General features: G+C 44.7%; 1 protein-coding gene across 10 annotated transcripts in view; it reads left to right on the top strand.

The window, feature by feature from the left end:
* LOC308486471 (uncharacterized protein) overlaps positions 1-17,215 on the top strand; it is a 91,457-nt gene that overhangs the window by 13,577 nt on the left and 60,665 nt on the right. For 8 of the 10 annotated variants that reach the window (XR_013991056.1, XR_013991057.1, XR_013991058.1 and 5 more), the window contains exon 2: positions 8,755-8,823. Coding sequence is in view for 2 of the 10 variants with exons in the window: in XM_081023357.1 (XP_080879483.1) it covers positions 8,755-8,823 (69 nt within the window). In the remaining 8 variants the exon portion in view is untranslated. Of the gene's footprint in view, positions 1-8,754; positions 8,824-13,117; positions 13,513-17,110; positions 17,199-17,215 lie in introns of those variants that run through there. The other 2 variants (XR_013991061.1, XR_013991063.1) reach the window with 2 other exon arrangements.

Raw genomic sequence — 17,215 nt, 5'->3', positions numbered from 1 at the left:
GTGCACGCAAAGGTGAGCAGTAAAGTCTAGCCTCTGCAAGCCAACTGCTGAACTATAATGGATCATTTGGGAGAGTGAGGTGGCTGTTTCAGGTAGTGAGTGCTGGGGGCTTCCTCTTCTGTTGAGATTTACAGCTTACAGAAGAAGTGGGCAAGTCTAGTGTCTTCAGGGCAAGCACAAAAGCAAGGTCTTTCTAAGTAGAATTCAGGACCCTGGGCAGCACCCAGTGGGCCCTGGTGGTTGAGTCCTGCTTGCCTCACCAGGACAGAGAATCATCTGAGGCCTTACAGAGGCACACAAACCCTTTTCTGCATTGAGTCTCAACTCCATGAAGTAAGCCAGTTTTTTGTTTTTTTTAAGGGTCCTTGCCTGCTTCTGTATCCTTTGACTTCTGTGAATACTAATAGATTCAAGGGTTGTTGGGGATTTGTCCCCTGAGTCCAAGGATGGTGGCATGGCTGTGTTCTCCAGCTAGAGGAGCACAGGAGAAGCTACTGAAGACTCTGCCATGGGGAATGTTCCCTAGACCTTTGAGTCCTTCTCAGAGTCTTGTTGGACCCCAGGATCAGGCCACCAGGAGATGGCTCCTACGCCTCCCACTCCCATTTTATGCAGTGCCATGCATGCATCAAAAAGAAAGATTTATAGAGCCTTGAATCAACTGCCTTGCATTGGTGAGCTGTGTCCAACCTATTTAGAGGGACTAGTGTTAATTCTGGTTAAGAGGGAACTCTGGTTGGCATTGGTGTATCGCTTAACTGTGATGAAAGGGAGGAGATGTAGAACGCCATAAATCTCTGATCTGCTCCTGATCTTCTTACTGTGCCTAGTGTTCCATTCATATTGGCCTGGTGACACAGTGTGATGGAGTCAAATTCTTTTACTTACAGGATGGCCAGACAGACAGGAAGAAGAATTGCTGGGGGAAGTGTCTTGTGATTGTTGTGACCACATTGTATACTCAACAGGTTGATTCCCCACCCCCTTTGGTCGAGAGTTACTCTTTCTTTGGTAATTATGTTTAGTGAATAAATTGCCTTTCATGTTAACTGCTGAGTTCCATTTTAAGTGCACGTTCCCTTTTTCTGGCGTATCAAAGATAATCTGTTGATTTTAATTGGGCTCTCCTTAGGCTCATGATCTGGCTTGCCAGACCAGGCTTTCAGAGCTCTCTTACCTGTAGTAAAAAGGGCTATGAAGCATGTGGTTCTAGCTGAAATTGTTCCACTAAGCCTTTCCAACAGCTAGGACTGTGCCTTGGCAGGAAAACCTAGTAGTTCCATGAGACCCAGTTTTTGGCAAATGGAGCCATGGATTTTCAAGGATCCATTGTGTTTTGTGTTGTGTTTGAACAAAGATGGGGATTTATTTGGCAGTTTCATTCAATTCCACGTTCCTGTGAAATTTCAGTTAAGGGGGTGCTTTATTTTGTATTATTATTGGCAAATTGTTAACATGACGATCGATTGTGAAATGATCTTTATAAAAACCCAACAAAAACACACCAAAATATGCACGGCTGGCTGAAAATATTTTGCTGCAGAAGCAGAAAATCAAAATGGCACCTCCCCAACTGATTGATATGGGGCAGTAACATTATTTGAAATAAAATTCTGGGTGCAATAATGATTCTGTGCTGTGCGGTCAGGCTCATTGTCATTCTGCACCAACCTCTGCTTGTTAATCTCATTGTTTACTCCAGGGACAGTGACTCTGGACTTCCAGTTAATGTTTGATTCCAAATCCCATCAACCCTAACCAGCATGGCCAACAGTTAGGAATGATGGGATTTGGAGTCCAACATTATGCATCAATTATTACAAGGAGCTTCCCATTTGATTTGGACAGTGGCTGTAGAAGCCAGTTTTGAGAAAGTGAACAGTCTGGTTGTTAATAGCCCAGTCAGTGCGTGGATTTTAAAAATCTTGCATTACCTGTAATTGTGATGGCCAGTGCTTTCCGACTTGCCAAAAACCACAGGGAGGGAAAGTGCTGTTGTGCTAAAGTCCTGCTTGCAGATTTCCCCTGGTTGGCCAACTGTGAAAACAGGATGCTGGACTAGATGGGCCATTGTCCTGATCCAGCAGGATTCTTCTTCTGCTCATGGACCTCATACCAGTGGATGTATGCAAAAGTGGATGTGGCCATCCAGGCAAGCAAAATTTAGTATCTCAATTCAAGGACACAGGTAAAACCATTAGAGGAGAGTCCAGGGTCAGTCAGGTGTATGGGCATGGAGGCTGTGGGCCTGGGCAGAGTTCCAAGGGGCATAAAGAAATGCTTGGAAGGTCACATTTAGCTCCTGGTCTTGAGGTTCCTCACCCCTGGTCTACACTGACTATCCTGTGAATTCCAGTTACTTGGATGCAGATCAGTCCTGCTGCTAGAGAGTCTCAGATCCCACCTGAGTGGAGAGGTGGAACATTGAACCTGCAAGCTGCTACATGCTCTGCCCAGTGGCGTAGTGTGGTGGGCCACAGGGTCCGTGGCCCTGGACACAAAATCGTTAGGGGTGCAAAATTTCAACACCCCATGCTGCCTCAATACAGCTGTGTGCTTCCGTCATTGGGATCTATTTAAAATGGCTTCTCCATGCGAACCAGGAAGTGACCTCTCCGGACAATGTAATGACCCTTATTTTCTTATTTCTGTGGCCGTGATCTCGTGTGTGACGTGGACGCCATTAGGCAGTTTAATTTGCATGCATACTTTATCTGTTTCCCTCCCTCCTACACGGCCCTGGGTGCTGGCAACTCACCCCGTGCCACTGGCTCTGCCACTGAGCCACAGACTCCGATTTCCCTTACTTCACCATTAAAGATGTTTAATTGTCCCTGAGGCTTTCTCACCCAGGGCTGACAGATCAACATGGTGGCAGCAGGTGAGTGGAGTATAAAATAGAACATCATGTTGCTCTGCAAGAAACAAAACCCTTCCACTTTCTAAGTCAGAACTGGTTCCTTCTATGCTGTACTTATCTACTAAAGAAGATGTCAAAGAGATAAATAAATGTATGACTTTCTTTAGGAACCTGAAGGCAACCCTGTATTGTTATGCTTTTAATGTCTGGTGTTCTGTGTTGTGGTGGTTGTGGTGGTGGTAGTGTTTCTGTATATTGTGTTGGAGAGTGGCTAGGGGAACCCAGCCAGATGGGCTGGGTGCAAAAAATAGATTAGAATCATGAAATTGTAGAGTTGGAAGGGACCACAAGCGTCCAACCCCTGCAGTGCAGGAATCTGTTGCCCAACGAAGGGTTTGAACCCACATCCCCGAGATTCAGAGTCTCATGGTTTACTGACAAAGCCGTATTGCTTGCCGAACAGAAGGTTGGCGGTTCGAATCCCCGCGGTGGGGTGAGCTCCCATTGCTCGGTCCCTGCTCCTGCCAACCTAGCAGTTCAAAAGCATGCCAAAAAGTGCAAGTAGATAAATAGATACCGCTCCAACGGGAAGGTAAATGGTGTTTCCGTGTGCTGCTCTGGTTCACCAGAAGCGGCTTAGTCATGCTGGCCACATGACCCAGAAGCTGTACGCCGGCTCCCTTGGCCAATAAAGCAAGATGAGGGCTGCAACCCCAGAGTCGGCCACGACTGGACCTAATGGTCAGGGGTCCCTTTACCTTTACCTAGCTCAGTGGAAGAGCCACCTGCCTTGCATGCAAAAGGTCTCAGGTTCAGTCCCCGGCATGCCCAGGTAAAGCTGAGACAGACCACTGCCTGAAATACTGGAGAGATGCTGCCAGTCAGTGCAGACCACATCAAGCTAAATGGACCGATATTCTGCCTGGGTGTAATGCAGCTTCCTTGTTTTATGCTCCACATTTTAACAGCCCTGTTGCGAGGCTATTTCTCCTCCCGTTGATGTATGTCCCCTTTTCCTCGGCTCCGCACCTTTCTAATCTGATTCCACAACTTAAAAATCTTACGAAAATTATTTCCCTTCAGTGGTGTTCCGAGGTGTTTGTTTGCCTCTTATTTTTTATTATTAATATACATGTAACTGCGGGGGAGAAAAAGCCTGTGCTGATTCATAAAGTAGATATTCTGCTAGAAATCCCACGCTGCTGCCTGCATTTTCATAATTCTAAGTAGAGTGTTTATTTATTGAAATTTGTAACCCACTGAGGGCACATTAATCTCTGGGGGAAGGATGCATGGGGCGGGTGCCTGGTGGGGAGGGAGAAGAGCCTGGGTTTGGGAAAGGACAACATGCAGTGGTCTGCAGATAAGAGAGCGCTGATTAAAAGCATGCTCGACGCAACACTTTGGCGATAAAACTGAAATCCCTCTTGGAAATACATCCACTTAAAAGCATAATTCTCCGCATAAGTGGAACGCTTTAGGTCCTCTATCTGCACCCTCTAGATTACTCAAATAAAAGGGGCATTACCAGACTACTAGGGAGTGGGGGCCCTGCTCCTCACCCCATCCCCAAAACTTAGCAGGCTGCCTGGCCAACACCTTTAGATGCCCATGCATGAGCCCTGGGGTGGGGACCTTTTTCAGACCAATGGCCACATTCCCATCTGGGAAACCTTCCGGGGGCCACATCCCATTAATGGGAGGGGCCAGAGGTGAAAGAAGACAGAGCAATGGATGCAAGTTTTCAGATCCTCCAAGTGTCCCTATTTTCCAGGGACAGTCCCGGATTTACAGAAGCCATCCCGGTTTCTGAGTTGATCCCAGAATGATCCGCTTTTCCTGAGGATGTCCCTATTTTCACTGGAGAATTGTTGAAAGGTATGGAGTTATTTGACCCCCAAGAGAAGAAAACCTTTAGAAGACATCTGAAGGCAGCCTTGTATAGGGGAGTTTTTAAAGTTTCATGTTTTGTTGTGTTTTTATATATGTTGGAAGCTGCCCAGAGTGCAGCTCTGATGATGATGATGAAAATAGGATGTCCCTATTTTCATTGGAGAAATGTTGGAGGGTATGAGTTTTACCTTTGTACAGTGGGCTAATTTATGCATATGCTCACACACCTCTCTCTCTCCTCCGTCCAAGCGAGCGAGAGGCATTATCAGAGTTGAAGGACACACTCCAGCCATGCAAAAACACCCAGGGATGGGATGAAGTAGAGCAGGTGAGTGGTGTGGCCTGTGAACAGTGCAAAAGAGCAGACTTGGCCCCCAGCCCTAAGGCTCCCCCTCTCCCGATTTAAAATGTGGACCCACCCCCCAGCTATTCCTACTGCAACCAACCTTCTAATTCTCTCAGCAAACTCTCAGTGAAGTGTTTGCCACTGGAATGGGTGCACCAAGGGACTTCTCATATCTAGTGCTTCTGAAAGAAACAAACAAAAAGACCCACTCCTCCATTTAACCGCACCAAGGTTTCCGTAGTTAGCAGTGTGATCCCGTAGAAAACATGAGGCTTCTAACTTTCCTCAGTGCCCCTGTCAATTAAACAATAAACGGCAGAGTCTAACATATGGACCAGTCTCAGGAGGTAACTCTGGCATGCGTAATTAGCATGATTTGTCACCATGTAAGTTTCAGACTGTACAGTTTAATTAAAACAGGTAATGACAATGGGGCTATATATTCTAATCAGTGAAATATGTCTGCTTTAAAAAGCATAAGGGCTGCATTCTGAATTTGGATTTGTGTCGTTATATCAAGGGCATGTTTGCACAAGAGTTTTTCATGCTCCCAGTTAGTGCACTTTTAAAAATGCAGGGAGCTGTACCAGGGCAAGAGGGCAAGATACTACGATGGGAGGTATTGTGTAGATCTTTACACCATTTGCAACAACTCTTTGATTCCTGCAGAGCTAGGATAACCTGAGAGTAGGGAGAGGCGAATCTCTCCATTTTAGTTTCTCTCTGTTTCCCACTTTTCCAGTCTTAAATTCAGTTCTCAACCTTACCACATCCATTTGTGATTTTTTTTTTAGTCCCCCTGAAAATAAGGCTTACTTCTGAGTAAACACATTTAAAGCTGGTCTGTGAGTGTAATTTTAATTTGAGTGAATTGTGACCAATGTTTCTACACCCAGTTACGTTCATTCAGACCATACTGAAACAAAGACATTCAATTACGGCAGGGAAATTTCCTTAACATCTTGAATTTTATGTGCGTGATCTTCCACCATCAACACCTGGGAGTACACAGTTTCTCAAGGGGAGCTGGTTGATTTCAGAATCTGATTGGGTGCTGAGTCTCCTTTTTTCACCAAAGCTTTGTGATTCAGGTCTATGCATTCCGTTGAAGGACACAAACACCAAATTCTATGTGAAGAGAGAGTCTGTGCATGTGAGGGCGACGCATTGCCTTTATGTCGGCAATTTTAAAGTGATAAGTATGTGGGGATGAGAAGTCCAATTCTTTAGCACAGAAAATTTTTATTCCACAGAATGCCTTGTTTTAATAATTATTTTAACAGTGTATTGCACTTGGTTTTGTTTTTTATGTATTTTGCTTTTTGAATGGCTTCGGCTACCCAAATAAACCATAACCATAACACTTCCTATCAACCACATACAGAATCAGCACAGACACCCAAAACACAGACGCACACATAAATGAAGGCGCCACACAACACCCAAACTGGACATCCCATGGGACACTTGAAATACACTGAGAAGACACACAGCACATGCAATCCCTTCTTTCCTACCCCGGAATCTGATTTCTCTCTTTATTTCTTCTTTATTCTCTTTCCTTCCAGCTGCAAATTCCAGGCCCAAGGCATTTTCCTTTAGCTCCAGAAGTCACAACTGCTCTGATAGCTACCCGTGATGTGTGAAGTATAAATGCTTAGATAGTTACCGCAGATAGGAGTTCTATTACGGAAGTTCAGTCTATCTATCTACAGACTAAATTGTGCTTTGGCAGGGGGAGGATGGAGCAGTCGAGCTAACGTTGTCAATCTTTTCTTCCACTCTCTAATGCCTCGGATGTGATATTTACTGTTGTTCAGATTCCTCTCGTTCTTCTATTTCAGCAAATAAAGTCCGGGAAATGGAATACTCAGTAGGTACATTGTATTGCTGCACATTTTTTTACAGCGGGGATGGCCAAAGAGCCTAACCTTATGAGTAGCACAATAACATCCTTTTAGTTCTCGTATAACCCTGGCTATCAAACTCCTATGGAAGGAGTGGTGCAAGTGCCAGCAGTCTGCCAGAATTTTATTTATTTATTCTATTCTACTCTATTTGCTTTTGTTGTTAAAATGCCTTTCATTTTGTTATTCATTTGTTGAAATCACATCCTTATTCCCACTGGTTTTGATTCTTTCCATTAATTTTAATTTCCCATTGCTTCCAATGGCAGACTCTTCTGCTGCTAGTAATATCTGTGTTTTCCATCCAGCTGGCATAATTTTTTCCCCCAGGCCTTCTGCTACTACTGGTCAAGTTTCAGATGAATGAGATGGGGGGAAATTTCCCTATTTTACAAGCAGTGGGTACATGGACACACTTACATAAGCCAGCCTTTTAACTGAAATCAACGTTGTTGCTGTTGTGGTGGTTTAGAGACAGCCTCCTATCCAAGGATCCTGAAGCAGTTTACCAAACAAAATTGCAACACTAAATGTCAAAACATAGAAAATCACTGTGGTGTAAAAGTTAGTATTTTGGTGTATGACCTGGGCAACAAGGGAATACTCACTCAGCCATGAAGCTCACTGGGTGACCAGCCTAACCTAACACACATAGAACATAAAATAGAATCATAGAGCTGGAAGGGACCATGAGGGTCATCTAGTCCAACCCCCTGCAATGCAGGAATCTTTTGCCCAATGTGGGGCTCGAACCCACAACCCTGAGATTAAGAGTCTCATTCTCTACCAGCTGAGCTAAAATGGTTGTTCTGAGGATAAAATGGGGAGTGAGAGAACCATGTGACCACCTTGAGCTCCTTGGAGAAAAAGGAGGCATATAAATGAAATAAATAAGTATTAAAATATACATACAATCTGAATAAAAGCAACATGTTATTGATAATGTTTGGGCAGAACAGTGTATAGAGAGATGCCCCTTCAGTTATCCAGGCCCCAAGTAATTCAGGGTTCCTTAAGTCATCACTAACACCTTGAAATTGGACCCAGAGCTTCTTGGCAGTCAATGCAATTCTTTTAAATCTAATGTCGTTTGGCTCTCTGTGTTGCTCCCCTTAGCAGCTTGGCCACCACATTCTGTAGTGGCTGTAGCTTCCATGTTGTCTTCAAGGGTACCTTCATGTAGAGCACAGCACATTTGGGAGATTACCAGGGGGTGGATTAATGTGGTCAGGCTATCACTGTCCAGAAATTGGCAATCTCTGGTAGACCAACCAAAGTTGGCTAAAGGTACTCTGAGCCACCGAGGCAACATGAGCTTCCAGCAACAAAGCTCGATTCAGGACTTGCTCCTTCATGAGATTCCTGCCTTACAAGTTGTCTGCTTAACTCCTCAACATGAGAGCCACCTATTCACAGGGCCCCTGTCTTGTTGAGACTGAATCTGTTATACTGGCCTTCATCCATCCAGTACAGCATCCAGACAATGGCCTAGCATCTGGACAGACTTTCTGGACCCAGATGAAAGAGGGAAGTAGAGTTGAATGTCAACAACATACTGACTGCTGCCATCACCCAGTGACTTCCTGTAGATGTTAAATAGGACAGGGAACAAGATGGAACCGTTTGGTATTTCACAACACAAATGGTATGGAACAGATCAGATGTCCCTCACTGCCACGTTCTAGAACTACCCTTGCAGATAGGAGTGGAACCACTGTAACAACATATCTCCATTTCTCATCCTGCAGAATCTACTTGATAGTTTACCATGGCTGATGGCACCAAAAGCCACTGAAAAAGCCAAGAAAACCAACAAGGTAAGACTCCATCTGTGTTTTTCCTGGAGAAGATAATCCACCAGTGTGACCAAACCCTAGACTGAAACCAAACTAGAACGGGTCTAGATTAGGGTTTCCCAAACATTGATCTCCAGAAGTTTTTGGACTGCGGTTCCCATCATCCCTGACCGCTGGTCCTGCTAGCTAGGGATGGTTGGACTATAGTCCAAAAACAGCTGGAGACCCAAGTTTGGGAAACCCTGGTCTAGATAATCCATAGCCTTCAGGAACGGAAGGTGTCCAGCCACCACCCTCTTGAGGACTTTGCCGAAGAAGGGGATATTTGCAATGGGACAGTAGTTGCCATATGACATCTGAGACCAACAGGGAGGTTCTGTTCAGTAGGGGCCACACTAATGCCTCTTTTAGGCCCCAGTGTCCGACTAGATGAGCTATATGGACAAATAGTCTGACCTGAAATAAAGCATCTTTTTATGCTCCAAATGGCCCTTCTTGGGGGATGCCATTGTGGGCCATAGCAAGGTCCAACAGAGTAAAATGTGTCAGCAAATTTGGGAGGGAGGGAGATCTGACAAAGAAGTGGCTGTAGTGGGCTTTCCTTATATGCCGCTGAGTGGGCTGCTCCCATGCCCACTCGCAATTCACCAATTGGGTGAATGGGCAGGATCTTCTACTTGGGCAGCAAGCTTGGTCCAGGGACCTCCCTTGCTGCTCAGAAAGTAGCCAAAGGGGCTTCCCCCGTTGGACTGTGGAGGCCAGAGAAATGCCAGGCAACTAGAATCGTAGAAATCATCTCTGGTAATTTTTGTTCAGTTGAAAAAAAAAAAAATTCCCAAGGGATATCATTGTAGCCTGAGCCATCTTGTTGTTGTTGTTTAGTCGTTTAGTTGTATCCGACTCTTCGTGACCCCATGGACCAGAGCACTCCAGGCACTCCTGTCTTCCACTGCCTCCCGCAGTTTGGGCAAACTCATGCTGGTAGCTTCGAGAACACTGTCCAACCATCTGGTCCTCTGTCGTCCCCTTCTCCTTGTGCCCTCCATCTTTCCCAACATCAGGGTCTTTTCCAGGGAGTCTTCTCTTCTCATGAGGTGGCCAAAGTATTGGAGTCTCAGCTTCAGGATCTGTCCTTCCAGTGAGCACTCAGGGCTGATTTCCTTAAGAATGGATAGGTTTGATCTTCTTGCAGTCCATGGGACTCTCAAGAGTCTCCTCCAGCACCATAATTCAAAAGCATCAATTCTTCGGTGATCAACCTTCTTTATGGTCCAGCTCTCACTTCCATACATCACTACTGGGAAAACCATAGCTTTTACTATACGGACCTTTGTTGGCAAGGTGATGTCTCTGCTTTTTAAGATGCTGTCTAGGTTTATCATTGCTTTTCTCCCAAGAAGCAGGTGTCTTTTAATTTTGTGGCTGCTGTCACCATCTGCAGTGATCATGGAGCCCAAGAAAGTAAAATCTCTCATTGCCTCAATTTCTTCCCCTTCTATTTGCCAGGAGGTGATGGGACCAGTGGCCATGATCTTCGTTTTTTTTGAGCCATCTTACACAGGTATTATCTCTGATAGGCCTACTTGTTCCTCTTTCAGAGGCTTCCTAACTGCTCAGGTAGGAAAATGTAGATCCACAGAGCCGTCTATTTTGAAGGATATGATAATGTCAGTGACTCCTCAGGTAACTGTGTGCAGTGCATCATTAGATTGCCACCGGTGAAACCCACCTTGGAAATTCTTGGCACGGCACATTAAAATTTATCTCCTCAATCATGAGGGCTGATTTCTTTTGAAAGCGTAAAGCCATAGGCTTCACACAAGAATCCTGAGAGTGCAATGAAAAGCTGTTGGTTCCCATGGCCGTGACTCATCTACTACCAGGCCTGAATCCGGATCTGGACATTTTAAAGCACAGGTGGGAAATTGGGAGTGCTGCCTCCAACCCAATTTTCTGTGGCCCCCTGGCACCTCCTGAAATTGCCCTATGCTTTCATCCCATCACAGTTTCTTCCTTCCTGTCAATTTTCTCCTTATTTTTCCTAACTTTAACAAATCTTTCCCTGTGTAGGAACATAGGAACTCCCCTTAAACTGAGTCAGGACATTCGTCCATCTAGTTCAGTATTCTCTGCACTGACTGGCAGCTGCTCTCCAGGATTTCAGAACAATGAGGAGGCTGTGTGTTTTATTTGATAAACATAAATTTTTAACGTTCCCCCTGGTTTTATGACTTGGGGAAAAGAAGTATGTTTTTCCCTGCTGTCTGAGAACAAATAATTGGCAGGCTTCTGCTGTCTGTGTGAAGCGCAGAAGGGCTGTACACAATGTTATTTCTGGTGTGTGTGTGTGTGTGTGTGTGTGTACTCTGTACTTAGGAAGCTTATTTATGCCTAGTCAGTCCATTGGCCCACCTAGTTCACAAAGTGTCTACGTTGACTGACAGCATCTCTCCATGGTTTCAGACTGGATGCATTCCTAACCTTACTTGGAGATGCCATGGGGGATAGCCTGGATAGCTCAGTTGGTTAGAGTGTGGTGCTGGTTATGCCAAGGTTGCGGGTTCGATCCCCGCACAGGACAGCTGCATATTCTTGTAGGGCAGGGGATGGGACTACTAGATGATCGACAGGGGTCTGTTCCAATTATACGACTGGGGATTGAACCTGAGACCTTCTGCATGCTAAGCAAATGCTCTACCACTGAGCTACAGCCCTTCTATGTGCAGAGCCTCCCCCCATCAAGGAAGAAACTGAACCCCTCTTGCAGTGTGAACTGGAGCAGCCCAGTCATAGGTTTACGTCCTCATGGAGAACTGGACCTTGAACACAGGTCTTAAATGTGAAGGCCACACACCGGGACTTGATGCTTTGTCCTACACATGCCTTCTCTGACAGAATTACTAATCTAGCCATTGAAACGTGGGCTCCCCTTTTGCCGCAGAGTTGCATGATGGGCCATGCCCACCCTGTTGAGAAGGTCACTTTTAATTTAGTTTTTAAAGAGTTGACTTTCAAAGCCTAACAGTGTGTCACAGTTAATGGCATGCTCTTGTCTTAACATCCTTTCGTGTTATAATGTGCAGCAAGAGAGGTTTCCATTTTTTCCTTTTGCCGAGATCAGATGGGACCGGCAATAATAGCAAATAAAAATCCAAATTAAGGGAAAAGAGCAAGTAAATAAATTTTTAATCATATAAAATTTAATACTTATGTTAAGAAAAAGAATATTAAAAGTCATTTTATATAGAGTGAATTTATATTGGAGCTGATTTTTTAAAAGTTGTGCTGCTTTGAGTGATATGATAATCATGCGCTTCTCTCTGACTCCCCTCCTCCACTTGTTCAAGGGGATTGAAATTTATATACGCAATAACCAGCAAAGAATCATAAAGGATCAGACCAGAGGAATCTGTCTCACTCCATTTTTTCCTGTCACTCCCATAGTGATTTTAATATTTTCCTGAAGTCTCCCTGCATTTGCCAGATACTAACATAGTTTTCAAATACAGTTGGCTTAAAAATAAGAGCTAAATGAGGTATGCTTCTTGGTAAACCACAATGCTGCCAAGGTACTACACTGAAAAATGTACTTATATAAAAAAGCAGGTGACTGGAGTCTCCTGTTAGCTGTAAACTTCACAGGTCTATAATTTTGTGTGTTGTGGGCCAGCCTTATCATTAGACAGAGGCAATCACCTCAGGTGGCAAATGCTGGGAGACAATGGAAGCAGATCCCCCTATTTTCCTGAGCCCCTTGGACATCTTCTGTGTGCCACATGGCCTGTCCTGTACCCCCATAGCTAACCTGCTGTGACGGAGAAGAGCAATGGTGGGCACCATCCAGTTAATTGCCTATACTGCAGTACGATTTAATTACAGTGGTACCTCAGGTTACAGACGCTTCAGGTTACAGACTCCACTAACCCAGAAATAGTACCTTGGGTTAAGTACTTTGCTTCAGGATGAGAACAGAAATTGTGTGGTGGCAGCGGGAGGCCCCATTAGCTAAAGTGGTATCTCAGTTTAAGAATAGTTTCAGGTTAAGAACGGACCTCCAGAACGAATTAAGTTCGTAACCCAAGGTACCAATGTATTGGTCTAGTTGGCTTTTGTACATGGAATGGAGAGGGGTGCCATCTTGTCCTTTGCTTCAGGTAGCAAAATATCTTGGGCTGGCCCAGTGTGAGACAGTCCAGAGCTTTGCATGTCTAAGGAAACTGACCTAGTTGGTTTGGGAAGACAGGGAAATGAGGTTTGGTTAAATTATGTGCATTGCCTGTGTCAGTAACTTCATTCTCATTTTGTTGTCACGCAGACTCTCCAGGAGCAACCCAGGAATCTGTTTCCTCAGGTTTGGTAGAGGATGATATTCCATCATTAAACTTGTGGACATCCAGGAAGCTTACTACTAGAAGATTCAGGACAGAGAAACAAGATGTTAACTATGTTCCATAGTTAAACTATGGAATTTGCTTCCGAGGGAAACAGTGGTGGCTGCCAGTTTAGATGGCTTTAAAAAGGGATTAGACAAATCCAAGGAGGAGAGGGCTACTAGCTGTGATGGCTGCGCTTTGCTTCCATAGTCAAAGATAGTAATGCTTCTGAATAGGTTTCCCACAGGCATCTGGTTGGCTGCTGTGAGAGAACATGATGCAGGACTTGATGGGCTATTGGTGTTATCCAGCAGGCTCTTATATTCTTGAGTGCTGAACTAAGACAAGATGGCACCCCTCTCCATTCCATGTACAGAAGCCAAATAGACCGGTACTGTGGTACCTCGGGTTACAAACTTAATTTGTTCCGGAGGTCTGTTCTTAACCTGAAACTGTTCTTAACCTGAAGCACCACTTTAGCTAATGGGGCCTCCTGCTGCCGCTGGGCTGTTCTCATCCTGAAGCAAAGTTCTTAACCCGAGGTACTATTTCTGGGTTAGCGGAGTCTGTAACCTGAAGCATCTGTAACCCGAGGTACCACTGTATATTGCCCTTTATCTCAAGCAGGGGAAAAAAATCTTTGGCCAGCTCTGATATACTCTCAATTTGCAGTCAGAGAGGCAGTAAAATTAGGAGATATATTGAGACATCAGTGGGCCACCATACCTGGATGATGGGCTGAAAATGCAGAGCAGAAAGTTCCCCTTAGAAAATCTTTGGCTTGAATTTGGTTGATGATAGGGTGGTGGGCAGGGAAGGAAGGGGTTTAACCTTCCAAATGGCAAATCTAATGGTACAGGGAAGGAAACTCACAAGGAAGTTTCCTAATGAAATTTATCCCTTACCTCTAAATTCCACAGTCTTGAAAAATCAGCTGAAATTCCTCCCCCCCCCCCCCCATTTTGCTACCTGCAAATGGGTTGGTCAAGTGTGTGTGTGTGTGTGTGTGAGAGAGAGAGAGAGAGAGAGAGAGAGAGAGAGAGAGAGACAGAGAGACAGAGAGAGACAGAGACAGAGAGAGAAGGGTGGGGGGAGATTTCAGCTTGACTAGATGGTTGTACAGTCATACCTGGGGTTACAGACGCTTCAGGTCACGCGTTTTCAGGTTACGGACACGTCGAAACCCGGAAGTACCAGAAGAGGTTACTTCCAGGTTTCAGCACTTGCACATGCACAGAAGTGCTAAATTGTGCTTTGCGCATGCGCAGAAGCACCAAATCGCGACCCACATATGCGCAGACGTGGCGCTGCGGGTTGTGAACACTGCAGGTTGTGAACGCTGCAGGTTGCGAATGGATCGCGTTCGCAACCTGAGCATCCACTGTATTCATCTTGGTTTGGCCTCAGTTGTGGAGACCCAGTTTTAAGAATAGTTTAACTCTATGCCGGATTCTGGCCAATCATTATTTTCCTTATGCACCCTCAGTAGCAGATATTTTGCAAAACTGGCGAAGCGCATTTGTTAAAACAGAAGATTCATTGTAACAAGCTGCTTTGGGTGTGGGGGGAAAGGGGGGGAAATTCATTAAAAGAATAACGTTGGTGTTTTTTGATCAGATAGGAAAACCAGATACATTTCCTTATTTTCAAAGGTTCTAGTTGAATAAAGTAACTGAAGCACAATTCAGTTTAATGGCAGAACATTTCTTTCACCGGCTGCAAAGCATGCATTTATGTGAATGCCTCTCCACTTTCTAACACTGCTTCCGACGACTTTATTTTATGATCACAATATTATTTTATGAACATGAAGGAGGAGGAGGAGGAAGAATTCCCTGATGTTCACCTCTGAGAAGTGGGAAATCCCATAGAAAATCTTGTCGAAAGATCCACAAAAGTAGATCCTGACAGAAGTGAGCATGTGAGACATGTCTGCATTGTTAAATAGGAATATTTTTAAAATTGCATTTGAACCCTGCTCTTTCATAACTAAGGAGAATACTCTTAGCTCAGTTGGTTAGAACATGGGGTTGATAATGCCAAGGTCATGGGTTTGATCCCCATAGGGGTGCATATTCCTGCATTGCAGGGAGTTGAACTAGATGAAGGGACTAGTTGCAGTTCCTTCCAACTCTACGATCCTGTCATACTACCTGGGAAGCTGTGCGGTTTGTATGCAGAAAGGCCTAAAGTGATGGGAAAGACGGAGGAAGCTACCTTACACTAAGTAGAATATTTGTTCATGGATCCCAGTATGGTTTACCAGAGTAAATGGCAGCAGTTCTCCAAGTTCTCAAGTTGAAATCTTTCCCATCATTTGCTGCTGCTGGAGCCTTTTAGCTAGAGATATCAGGGGTTGAACCTGAGATCTTCTACATAAAAAGCACATGTCTGACATGTCTGTGAGCTGATACCCCCCAAAACGGGGCTTTCCCCCTTTCCTCCTCTAAAAACTAGGCGTGTCTTATGGTCAGGTGCATCTTATGGAGCGAAAAATACAATAATTCTAATCCTCCCTTCTTCTCTGTTGTGTTCTACAAGAGCAACACTGAGACCAAGGAGGAGGAAGTTGACAGGCAGTGCCACCCTCTGGACTTCTTGTAAGATGGTGGTGGGACTAGCTGAGAGAAGATGGAGGTTGGCAGGGCAGTGTCCCATCCATTCATCTCTAGCTGCAGAAGCAGGGCTAGCTGCAGGCTTGAGGACACCTTGGCACTGAACCTTCTCCTCAGTGCTCATGAGGAATAATCACACATAGGGAAATGCACCATGGCATTCCTCTTGATCTTAAATGGTGCTTCTGCCAGCAGCAAGGCAAGGCATCAGGGTGATTGGCCTCTATATTTTGCAAAACAGTCACTGCAAGGCAAGTCTTCTCCGAGACCTCAGTGTGCTTTATGGCTTCTAAGTGACATGTTCCTCCACGACACATCTGTCGGATTTTCAGGCTAGCTTACCTAGAGGAAATCATTTCTTCAAGGTCATGCAGGGGTTCTGCAAGGTGGGGGGGGGGGAGAGAGAGAAGAAAGCATTTTTCACTACCCTTGGTCTAACTGCTAGACCATACCCCCAAATGCTGTGTGTTGACATCTCCTTGTGTCTGGCTATCATAATAAAACATGATGAATATAAGCCCAGATGCCAAACAGCGAAATATACCCTAGATTCAAAGGAAACAACATCACGGGCAGTTGCTTTACTCCCCCTTTCTTCCCCCCACTGGGGAATTTTTGCTTGTTCTCACACATTTCTCAATAAATCTTCATTATTGCTTTCTCTCTCCCCCAACCCGCCATCCCTTTCCTCCCCACTTTTAAAAAGGCTACTTCATGAGCCAATGACAAATTTCCCTTATATGTTCCCCCAGTCATACATTCCATTGACACAAGGACCCGGCTGCATTATCTGGAGAGCAGGAACATGCCAACAAGATGATTCAGCCAATCAGAGCTGATGATATTGTATTACCAGTTTCATAATGTAAATGAAAAAAGATGGTCTTCTTTTGATGAAAGCTGTAAAGTAGCTATTGTGCCTGTTTGGTATTGCAAGGGCCAAATGTATTATTTATGCAATTTTCCTTTTTCGAAAAAAAAAAAAGAGGGGTGGGTGGGAGAGAAAGAATAAAACAACAACCCTGAAAGAGATTGTTTCATTTTATAGCTTTCAGTCAGAGCTCTTGTCTCAGGAATATGTGCATGCCCACATTTTATCCAGCATTGAATGGGTAAGGCAAAATATGATACCATATATTCAAAAATGGATAGGATGAAGATGTTATTTTCAATGGGGGGGGGGGACCCAACTGCTTTAAGAGGAAAGGAGAGAAATGAGGCCCCAGTGATTTTTATGATATTGTTGCCATTTGTGTATGTGTCAAATTGACTCATAGTAAAACCAATGTACATTCCGATAATTGTTCTACTCTTCTCAAGGTCTTTGGTGAACTCATTTGGAGCTTCTCATCTATTGAAAAGAAGGGGAGCATTTTGTTAGATGGAATTTCAGCGGGGGTGTTTGCAGGTGGGTGGACAATGGAG

This window comes from Podarcis pityusensis (genome assembly GCF_964106645.2).
Source record: "Podarcis pityusensis genome assembly, chromosome: 10".
In the NCBI taxonomy this organism is placed as follows: domain Eukaryota; kingdom Metazoa; phylum Chordata; class Lepidosauria; order Squamata; family Lacertidae; genus Podarcis; species Podarcis pityusensis.
This window is presented reverse-complemented; position numbering and strand designations above follow the sequence as displayed.